Source organism: Podarcis muralis, chromosome 13 (genome assembly GCF_964188315.1).
Source record: "Podarcis muralis chromosome 13, rPodMur119.hap1.1, whole genome shotgun sequence".
Classification (NCBI taxonomy): domain Eukaryota; kingdom Metazoa; phylum Chordata; class Lepidosauria; order Squamata; family Lacertidae; genus Podarcis; species Podarcis muralis.
The window spans coordinates 20,115,406-20,126,278 of record NC_135667.1 but is presented as its reverse complement, the minus strand read 5'-3'; the positions used below and the strand labels follow the sequence as shown (position 1 = coordinate 20,126,278).

General features: G+C 47.9%; 1 protein-coding gene across 3 annotated transcripts; it reads right to left on the bottom strand.

The window, feature by feature from the left end:
• Positions 1-12: 12 nt before the first annotated feature.
• Positions 13-10,601, bottom strand: FLT3LG (fms related receptor tyrosine kinase 3 ligand). Of its 3 annotated transcripts, none has more exons than XM_028703700.2 (8): positions 9,769-10,594; positions 8,226-8,348; positions 7,245-7,298; positions 6,040-6,186; positions 4,839-4,992; positions 2,755-2,915; positions 2,013-2,073; positions 1,149-1,471 (listed from the first exon to the last, which is right to left on the bottom strand). In XM_028703700.2, the coding sequence occupies exons 1-7, from the start codon at positions 9,802-9,804 to the stop codon at positions 2,041-2,043; spliced, it is 708 nt and encodes a 235-aa protein (XP_028559533.2). In that variant the 5' UTR covers positions 9,805-10,594; the 3' UTR covers positions 1,149-1,471; positions 2,013-2,040. The 3 variants fall into 3 exon arrangements, 2 of the variants coding, with proteins under 2 accessions (XP_028559535.2, XP_028559533.2); XR_003703481.2 differs by having other exon boundaries at positions 1,452-1,471; positions 2,755-2,938; positions 9,769-10,600; XM_028703702.2 differs by lacking the exon at positions 2,755-2,915 and having other exon boundaries at positions 13-1,471; positions 9,769-10,601.
• Positions 10,602-10,873: the final 272 nt, after the last annotated feature.

Sequence of the window (10,873 nt, the reverse complement as noted above, 5' to 3'; positions counted from 1 at the left end):
AGAAATAGTACCTCGGGTTAAGAACTTTGCTTCAGGAGGAGAACAGAAATCATGTGGCAGCAGCAGGAGGCTCCATTAGCTAAAGTGGTACCTCAGGTTAAGAACAGTTTCAGGTTAAGAACGGACCTCCAGAACGAATGAAGTTCTTAACCCGAGGTACCACTGTATGGGCGCTTGCCCCACAGGAAGCTGCAGTCTGGGCACGGGGAATTTGTGGGCCTCCAGATATGGTCCCAGCTCCCATCAGTCCCTCCCTGGTAACATGGCGAAAGGTCGTGGATGATGGAAGTGACTTCTGGAGGGCCACAGGCTCATGTAGAGCTCCTTCTTCTGCAGATCCATCTGGTGCCCAATTCATGTTTTCCCCTCTTCCCTCCCCATCCTTTTTACCTTGCATGTCGTGGGACAGGGACTCCGCTCTGGGAGCCTTCTTTTGGCTGAAGAGCTGGGTACAAAAGCTCAGAATAAATAAATAATACCAGTATGGCACAATTCAGGCCTACTCACACGCAACAGCCGCCGGTGGCCTTTAACTGGGGAACCCTCTCGCCTTTGGGGCGGTTTGGGCATCTACGTCACAACAAAAGAGAAAAAGTTACTGCTCTCTGTCAGAGACGACGGGGCTGAGGTGATTGCTGCCCATAGTGGGAGCAAGCAGTTTTTCCTCTTTAGAGAGAACTCTCCCTTCACTCACACGGATTCCAGAGGTCAAATCTCCAACAGCAAAAATAAATATAGATATAAAATATAAATATAGAGCCTTGGTGGCCCTCCACAAAGTCTCACAGATTTATCGTGGTGCCAGGTTTAAATGGGGCAAGAGCTCACTTCATCAGGGATGATATTCTCCATGCATTTCCTGAAGCTGGTCCACAAAAGCTTATGCTAAAATAAACCTTTGAAGGGCGAGAATACTTTATTGTTCAAGTGAGGTAAGGCCATGTAAGCCTAGAGGTTCCTGCTCCAGGTTCCTGCTCCACCTATATCAGTGACCCTCTGGCCACCATTTTAAATTTCCCCCATGAGCCTGAGCGACGCTACATTAAGAACTCTGTGGTACTTTGTGAGAAATTCAAAAAGGCCACCTGCCCTTCCCTGAGCAGGCTAGGTAAATGATACGTTCACATGGCTACTAAACATTTTTGTTTATTTGTATTTTATTTTTATTTATACAAAATAATATATGTACATATATATATTAAAAAACAACAACTGTCCATGTCTTTCTCCTCTCGCGCTTCTCAATATAAAAATGGCGGTGCAGCAACACCCAGTGGCAGAATCCAGAACTGATGCCCACACAGCTCCTCCTCAGAGGGATGCTGCAGATGAGTCTCTCTCCCCACTGCCTGTCTCCCCCCAATAGCTATGGAAGTCCAGTCCTCCAGGGAGAAAACAGTGGGAACGGGGCATGTACTGCTGTTGATGGCGTGGGAGCAAAAGGACACCGTCCCATTCATGCCTGAAGATGCTGCGGGAGGAAGATAAGATGACAATAAAAAAAACATTGGTTGGGGCCTGGGCAGAAGAGAAGCCAGGAGTGAGGAGGTTGCAAAAAAACACAAATCATTTGGTCATTTTGCAATATTCCCCACTAGGTAAGACCCTGAAGCTTGCCCTGGAGTCTACTTCTCACTCAGGTGGCTGTAAACGTTTGCCAGGCAAGTAACGTTTCAGAGTTCAAGCGTAGAGTTTATGTAATTGGTTGTTCCTCCGTAGGAATGGATGAAATCTGTCCATTTGGGGGCTTTTTCTCAGTTTCTCATTTTTCTAAACTTACGTTCAGTTCACCGCATATCCTCATCGGTTTACAGTTTCATTAAAAAAAATATTTAAAAGTCCTCGTGAAAACTCACCGGCATTTTAGTGCAAATTTAATCTTTGTATGCGATTTTATCGAATGTACGTTTTTGCAAAGCAATTTCCCCCAAAAGAAATTATTTTTCAAGAGATTTATTTCTATGCGCCTTTTGCCACAGAAATACAGAAATACAGGGAAGTCTTACCCTTACCTTTATTCCCCAAAGGTGCTCTGAAGGCTCAAACGGGCATTTCCTGAAACCTTGGGAGCCTCTAGGGGATGAAATATGGAGCTATGATTACATCTCAAATTGACTGGTGTGGGTGGAGGAGATAATAGTACTACTGGTGATGGTGGAGCCAATGTCACACCTGGGGTTGAAAGGTGAGGGTTGGGCCCATGCGAGAGTGACAGGATTCTGTGGTTACCTATCCTGGGATGATTGATCAAAGGGATGCTGTGTGGGTCGCCCCCCCCCCTGCGACTCTAGCCTAGATAAAACTGCATTATTAAAACTACCCCCAAATTATCTTTGTCTGAGAAGAGGTAAACTCTCAAAAGGGGCATGTGATTATTGTTAAGTCTGGGAAACACTGCATTTTTGTATGTTATTTTCACCAATATATGCATTTTTAGGGATGGTTTACCCCAGTGTATGGATTTTCGTACACATTTGCTGGGCCGGAGAATTGCAAAATTTGGGGAAGCGCAAATGTCAGAGGACGGCCATGTTTGGGTTCTCAGATTGCTTCAGAAACAACGAATCGAATAGGTTTGCCTTTAAAGACAAACTGAATCGGAACACCCCCAGTCCTTACCTAGGACAGTATTTCCCAACCTCGGGCCCTTTAGAAACTTGGGATTGCAATTCCCACCAGATCCTTGTCAGCCATGGCTCAGTGAGTGCCCAGAATATAATATCCCAGAGCTTTTTGAAAAGGCTTCTTGCTTACCTGAAATAGGTTCCTTAATGGACGTGTCATGATGAGTAGAAAGCAGGAAATGGGAATGAGAAGCAGAAGTAGAAATGGTCCCCAGTGAGATCTCTGAAGTGGGGTTTGCTCAGACGAGTGGCCTGTATCATTGGTCTGTGTAACGTTTTCGGTAAAAGAGTCTGCAGTACAGAGAGAGACTGACCTATAGGGGCAGATTGAATGCCTGGTAACAAGCGAGGGGCAGAGAGCGGATAATATTGAGAGGATACCCCCAGAGTCTTGCTGAACCACCTTTTTATGACAACAGATGCAGAATATTGCATTGGTTTCACAAGAAGCCGATGGTGGCCTGACATCAGGTGATTGGCACCACAATATTTTGTTTTGTTTTTTAAGGGGAGAGAAAGAAAAACGGGGAGAAAGTCAATGGGGAGAAGAAGAAGAAGATGAAGAAGAGTTTGGATTTGATATCCCACCTTTCACTCCCCTTCAGGAGTCTCAAAGCGGCTAACATTCTCCTTTCCCTTCCTCCCCCACAACAAACCCTCTGTGAGGTGAGTGGGGCTGAGAGACTTCAGAGAAGTGTGACTGGCCCAAGGTCACCCAGCAGCTGCATGTGGAGGAGCGGAGACGCGAACCCGGTTACCCAGATTACGAGACTACCGCTCTTAACCACTACACCACACCTGGCTCAAGGAGAAAGAGTGAGAGCATCTCTACACCACAAATTATTAAACAATGGTCCACTGGTTTAATTGTCATGGACTCCCCCACCCGAAGCAATCATGGGAATTGTAGTTTATTGCAGGTGCTGAGAACGCTGCTCAGGGCGTCTAAATTCTCCCTCTGCAAAACTAAAACTCCCATGATTTCTTGGGGGAGAGATAAACTAGTATGGGTCCTCAAGTGTAGATATGCCTTGGGAAAGACAGGGAAAAAAGGGTGGGGGGAAGAGACAGGAGAAAGAGATAAAATTGTAAACCACTTGAGAGGTTTTGATACAAACCAGAGGTATATAAAGTTTGTTCAATAAATAAAGTGGGCCCTGTGGTAAAAACTAGGGTTTCATGCAGTCCTGGGGCTGCAAAAGTTGGTGACACTGACAGCTGGGTGTGAGCTGTAAGTTGGGAAGTCCTGAGTTCAAATCAGACCACAGCCACATACTCACTCAGTAGGCTTAGGCAACTGACTTTTCTCTCTGCCTCAGTTCCCCCTTACTGCAAGCTGGGCATTCAGGTTTGAGGGGCTCCCTGGCAAAATGCCCTCTGCTAGGCCTCCGCCCTTGAGCTTGCTTGCCAACAGCTGCGAGTTGCCATTTTAAACTTCCCACAATGCCCCTGAAGTCATGTTGGTCTGGGGAATTCTGGGAAATTACAGTGGCAGCCGCAGTGAGGCCACCAAGGGCAGCTATTTAAATTTACCCAGAGTGGCGCAGTATGTCAAGGACCTATTGTGACCAGGTGGGCCTAGAAGTTGGGGGGGGGGGCAGAAGTGTTGACGTTGGGCCTGGTTGTCATGGCTACTGGGATAATGTTTGTGAAGCATTCTGAAATCTCCAAAGCACTGTATGGATGCTAAGTATTATTTCTGGTGGAAACGAACCTTCAGAGCATACATGCAGCCACTCAGTAGGCAAAGCATTTGTATTCTGCCAAGATAGCGAGGCGACTTTCGCTCGTTTTCTCTGCCTCCCCATATTGTTGACACTGGGGTGAAACCATCCTCTTTGATCAGCTCACCACATACAGTTCCATACACACCATGGCAAGTTGTTCACCCAGCGGAGAACAGGAGCGGCTGGGGCAGTGGGGCAGGGTTGCAAAGCCACCTTCCTAACACTGTCATCACTGCCACTGACTGAGTTGGGGTGTAGGAAGGTGATGGGGAGCTCAGGGCTGTGTGGGCACAGATTGGCTCTGCTCCAAGTTTGCCACCCCCCCTGCCATGCCAGTGAACCACCTTGATAAGCAGCAGCGACACCAGTTTTATGAGGGCAGCTCCATGGCATTGTCCCACTGTGTCAGCCCCCCATGGCAGAAATGTATCCCCCTCTGTATCTCCACAGCCTTGCTCCCCGACATCCTGACCACCTGGAATGTTACCTGGTTGGCACTGAATAATGGTGCAATTACTGTAGTCGGCAGACTCTTTCAGTTCGATGAGTTTCTCCATCTTGTCTGCCAGGTTTCCGATGTGGTAAGGAACCGGATTCAAGAACTCAGTGATGTTTGTCCCCACAAAACGGACACAACTATCCTGTTAAGGCGCAAGAGAAAAAAGTCAAGCCCAGCAGCTTTGTCCTGATGTATAGTGAGCCCACAAGCCATGCCACCACACCTTAGGAACTGGGGCCAAATTACACGTGAAGTTGCGGCACTTAAATGGGGCTACTTCTGTTTTGAAGACAAAACAGCCGCAGGCCTTGTGGAAGTTTCCTGCCGAAAATCAACCTCTTCCTCAGCTGTTCTTTACTCCCACTGATGCTGCTGACTGCAGGCATTAACTCTGGAGCCAAATAGGTTAAAAAAGTTTGAATTAGGTAGGTTTTAAAGAAAATGCAAGCAAGACTGGATTTCTCCATTGACCTTAGGGGCCCATGGCTGCGTATCAGCTTGTCTTTTGCTTTGGAAGGTAAGTTCACCTTTCAATGTGAACTGAATTGAAATTCTTCCCCATTCCTACCTGGCATGAGCAGGGGCCTGGCTTAATCTGGAGGGAGGAGCACCTTGAGGTATTTCATTCTGATCCAAATTGTAACTTAATTATTTTTAAATATCCTTAACAAATACAAATAATTGCTAGCGTTTAGAATCATAGAATCATAGAGTTGGAAGAGACCACAAGGGCCATCGAGTCCAACCCCCTGCCAAGCAGGAAACACCATCAGAGCACTCCTGACATATGGCTGTCAAGCCTCTGCTTAAAGACCTCCAAAGAAGGAGACTCCACCACACTCCTTGGCAGCAAATTCCACTGTCGAACAGCTCTTACTGTCAGGAAGTTCTTCCTAATGTTTAGGCGGAATCTTCTTTCTTGTAGTTTGGATCCATTGCTCCGTGTCCGCTTCTCTGGAGCAGCAGAAAACAACCTTTCTCCCTCCTCTATGTGACATCCTTTTATATATTTGAACATGGCTATCATATCACCCCTTAACCTCCTCTTCTCCAGGCTAAACATGCCCAGCTCCCTTAGCCGTTCCTCATAAGTTTAGGACTGGTCAGGTTCAAAGCAGATATTAGATGAATAAATAAGAGGGGGGGGGGGGGATGACCTGTGCTGCCTTCCAAAGCACCCATGACCTACCTCAATGTTACATCCTTCACTAAAGGAGGCTATGCGATCTATTATATTGAAGAACATTCGCTCCAGGATTATCCCGGATACGCTGGCCAGATGCTTCAGCTTTTTGTTTATGAGATGAACTTCCCATAATTCCTGGCAGAATCCATCCTGGGGGAAATTATGGGGGGGGGGGATATAAGGAAGGAATGCATGATTAGGAAAAAGTCAGGGGTGTATTATTTATCGAAACCACTAAGAACATACAAAGCTGCCATGGGGCTCATCCAAACTTACCTTTTGACCCACATTTTCCAGGCTCAGATCCACACTTTAAAGCTCTGTGTCCAAGCACTCCTTTTTTTTTTGATCCAGACATTTCCCTGTGAAAACCTGCTCTTTGAAGCAGAAGCACAACAAACAGCAATTCAGGTTCCGCCCACCCCCAATTGCTGTTTGCTCCAATTCAGCTATAAAGAGCAGGGGGTTCTTTTTCCAAGGAAAGCTCCGGAGTGGGGTGGGTGGGAAAGGGCATCTGGATACAGAGTTTTAAAGCATGGACCATTTCCTGGAAAGCACAGAGAAAAGGTAAGTGTAAAGGTAAAGGTAAAGGTACCCCTGCCTGTATAGGCCAGTAGTGACCGACTCTGGGGTTGCGTGCTCATCTCGCTTAAGAGCCAGCGCTGTCCGAAGACACTTCTGGGTCACGTGGCCAGCGTGACGAAGCTGCTCTGGCAAGCCAGCACCAGCGCAGTGCAAGGAATCGCCGTTTACCTTTCCGCTATACAGCGGTACCTATTTATCTACTTGCACTTAGGGGTGCTTTTGAACTGCTAGGTGGGCAGGAGCTGGGACCGAACGACAGGAGCTCACCCCGCCACGGGGATTCGAACCGCTGGCCATACGATCGGCAAGTCCTAGGCACTGAGGTTTTACCCACAGCGCCACCCGCGTAGATAAGTCAGACTTTTGGTCTATCTAACTCAGAATTGCCCACACAGGCTGGCAGCAGCACAATTGACATAAGAGGAATTGTCTTTCAAATCCTTCCACTCCTTCTGCTTTTTGTAAAAGGAGAGGCAACACACATTTTTGTCTCCATGCAAAAATTCGCCCCTGAATCATAATAATTGCAACTGATCAGTCCTTTCAAGTAACATAACAACACCATGGTAGGTAACATATGTCTAGTTGTTTCCTTAGTTAACAGGTTTTTTTTAAGACTTTACCAGTTTCAGGTTGGATGGCATATCTACTGGGTAATTGAGGAGCAGGTACTGCTTCTGAGGAGAGAAAGAGACAGGCCTGGGTTGAATGAGGCGAGAGGATGGATTAAAGAGCAAGAAAAGTCTATCCCTGAAATGTTTTTAAATAGGCTTTAAAGGTCCCTCTAGGTCAGAGGTTGGCAACCTAAGGCCCGTGGGCTGGTTCTGGCCCATGAGCTTCCTGGAACCAGCCAAAGGCCGTTCCGTGGATCGGTGTGGGGCTTCCATGCTTTTTTTCATGGCGCCATTCTTTTTCTCACTGCAGGGATCAACTTCCGGAAATAGCGTGTGCGCATGCGCATGGATGCTCCTCAGAGGAGCGCCCACGTGTATGCACACGCTATTTCCGGCGCTCTTCTGACGCAGAAGAGCACCGGAAATAGCTTGAGCGCATGCAGTGGCGTAGCGTGGGTTGTCAGCACCCGGGGCAAGGCAAGTAATTTGCGCCCCCTAACCCGTGGATTTTAGCACTCGGGCAGAGAGCTGCGAGTGCGAGCGCCCCCCCTGATGTTGCGCCCAGTGCGCCCGGCCCCCCCTGCACCCCCCACGCTATGCCACTGAGCGCATGCACAGGTGAGCATGCTCTGGCCCAACGAGAGGTCTGCCAGGGAGTGGACTGGACCGGCCTCAGAAAACGTTGCCAACCCCTGATCTACATTTATCTAGATGAGCCTTCATCACCCTGGCACAATTCTCCATGTTTTGGACCACAACTCCCATGAGCGATGCAGTGTTGCATTTCTACCTGCAGGGCCACTTTCAGGTGGTAGCATGGGATGACTGGCTCAGCCCCTTCACAATTAAACTCTATGGTCCCTACAACACTTTATCACATCCCCAATGCTGTTCAACATCTATTTGAGGGAGGCTCATGGTGAGTTTGGGCACCTATTTTTCTAGAAAAATAGCACTGCGCTGATATAGTCTACTCGAGGGCACACTCACCAGTTCTTTAATTTTAGATAAAAAAAGCTGAGTGTTGTTCGTTGACTCAAATGGAACATGTTGAAAGACGCAATTCTTGCTTGACTCACATTGGGTGAGAAACAGCAGCAGCAGAACAAAGACCTAGAAGGACAGGAAAAAATTCTTTGGGTTATATAGTAAGCGAAAGCTCAAAAGAACTCTCAAGCATCTCTCAGCTAGCATGCAATGAAGACCCAAACTTCCATATTCAGATATCTGAAGACCTGTCACATACATGACAGAGCAAATCTGTTACTTGCCTGGTCCTCTTTTAAAGCCATCCAAATCTTACCCTCCTTCCTTTACAGTAGAATGGGAATGTTGGCATTGGACTTTCCCGAGAGACAATGGAGTATGACTCCAGGGGTGAAGTCAAACTAGCGGAGAATCATAGCACTTGCTGTGGCTGCAGAGCCCACCAAAGTGACTATTTCACCGTGCAAACCTAGGCAATGGAGTTCCTGGGCTGCCCAGAGGACAAGACCCCCCTCTCAGCCTCACTGACGTGGCCCAAAGGAAAGCAGAGCAATACGTTTGGCACCAGTTTGGCTGCAGGAGTTGCTGGAAGGAGGTGTACAGGGCACCATCCAACCGCCTTAGGGACTCCACTCTGAGTTTGTGTAGGGCTTACTCCATAGCCTTTTCTTCTCCCGAAGATGTCTCACAAGGCCAGGGGTATGGAGGGTTTACTCCCAAAACCTTTCTCACGAATGAGTGTAGCCGCAAGGCAGCGGAGGTTGAGAATCAGAGTTTTCCTTCTCCCAGATGAGCTACCTTCCCAGGTTGACAAGCCCCACCTGCTCCCCATGTCCCTCTGCAGCATGTCGTACTGCAACATTTCTTGCGGGTCCCAGTCGTAGGTTGCTAATAGGTAAACTCTACAGCTCAGTGGAGACTGAAAAGGTGGTGGCGAGGAGGATGGAATAGCCAGGAAGAGGCTGATTGCGGAAACGTTCCCCCCGTCTGCAATCACGAGGACAAAAAAAACCTTTTAAAAAAGGGAAATCTGTGTTGCTCAAAAAGGCAGTGAATGATAGAAAGGAAATTGCTTTCTGAGTAATTTGCTTTCTATCATTCATTGCCTTTTTGAGCAACGCAGATTTTGAGTGCTGGAAAGCATTGAACTAAGGCCACCTGGTTCTGGGGAGATAATGGTGATGCTATAAGGAGAGGTCCAAAGAACCTCCCTCTCCCTCTCCGGCCACCATTCCTGGACTAGTATACAGTGGTACCTCGGGTTAAGTACTTAATTTGTTCTGGAGGTCCGTTCTTAACCTGAAACTGTTCTTAACCTGAAGCACCACTTTAGCTAATGGGACCTCCCGCTGCCACCGCACCGCCGGAGCACAATTTCTGTTCTCATCCTGAAGCAAAGTTCTTAACCTGAAGCACTATATCTGGGTTAGCAGAGTCTGTAACCTGAAGCGTATGTAAGCTGAAGCGGATGTAACCCGAGGTACCACTGTATCAGGAGAGGCTAAGGCCTCTTCCTTGATCCTGCCAATTGTTTTTGAAAACTTACCACAAAAGACTCTGGGGTTGCATGGCGCCAAATCATCTCCACATGGTCTGGTGGATGACCAACATGCTGAGGATTACCCCTCTAGAAAGGGGGGGAGCTGTGGGGATAAAAGAAGGAATGGTTAGGGGTTAAGAGGCCAAGGAAACATGGGCCTGGGATGTAGCAAAACCAGCATTTACCAACGTGGGGCCTTCCAGATGTTTTGCACTACAACTTACGCAAAATAATAAAAAATACCTAACATCAGGGCTTCTTTTGAGCTGGAACTCTCCAGAACTCGCCATTATAAGGGAACAAGGGAGGCACTCAGGGTGAGTTCCGGCAGCTCTTTTTCTAGAAAAATAGCACTGGTTCACATGAAACACTGTTTATTCATTTATTCATTGCATTTATCTTCCAAGGATCTCAAGGTGGTGAACATGGTTCTTCTCCTCCCCATTTCATCCTCACAACAACCCTGTGAGGTAGGCTAGGCTATGAGATGGTGACTGGCCCAAGGTCACCCAGCTGAGTGGGGATTCGAACTCTGCTCTCCAGGGTCCTAGTCCAACGCTCTTACCATTACGCCATACTACGCATAATGATTCTTCAGCCATCCACCATTAGACCTGTAGTGGGGGATTTCAACATCCAAGTAGGGGCCAACTTGATGAAGCAGCCTGGGGCATCAGAGCCTCCATCACATCCATGGGGCTGTCTCTGTTGCAGTTCCCGTGTGTGTGTAATTCCACAGGTTACGGAGTCAGCTGCGTGGCTGTATCTGTGTGGGAGAAAGGCCGGCTGGAGGACCTGCCTGCGGGCAATGGAACTCGCTGGTGAAGGAGGAACTCGCTGGTGAAGGAGGAACTCGCTGGTGAAGGACGCCTCTTCAGGACCAGGTGCTAGGAGCTACTAAGCATGAGTAGGCTAAGCCCTGGGGGAGAAGATGGCGGAAGTCCAGGAGTCCTACACCGTCCCCTTTGAGGCTCAATGGAGGACTGGTCCCGAAGCACGTTGCTCTGGTCACAGTTTTATTGTTTTACAGCATCAATTACAATCAGCAGCCAATTAATCGGCTGCTGATTAATTGCTGTTGTAAAATAAACGCTTCTTAGATTAGGAAATA

What these genes read in the sequence shown, in the direction of transcription:
- FLT3LG (XM_028703700.2), bottom strand. Translation starts at nt 9,804, where the DNA reads ATGATTTGGCGCCATGCAACCCCAGAGTCTTTTGTG. An exon ending in GTGAAGGATGTAACATTGAG is followed by an intron (nt 4,993 to 6,039) that starts GTAGGTCATGGG and finishes GCGCCTTAACAG; the next exon opens with GATAGTTGTGTCCGTTTTGT. An exon ending in CATTAAGGAACCTATTTCAG is followed by an intron (nt 2,074 to 2,754) that starts GTAAGCAAGAAG and finishes TTCATCCCCTAG; the next exon opens with AGGCTCCCAAGGTTTCAGGA.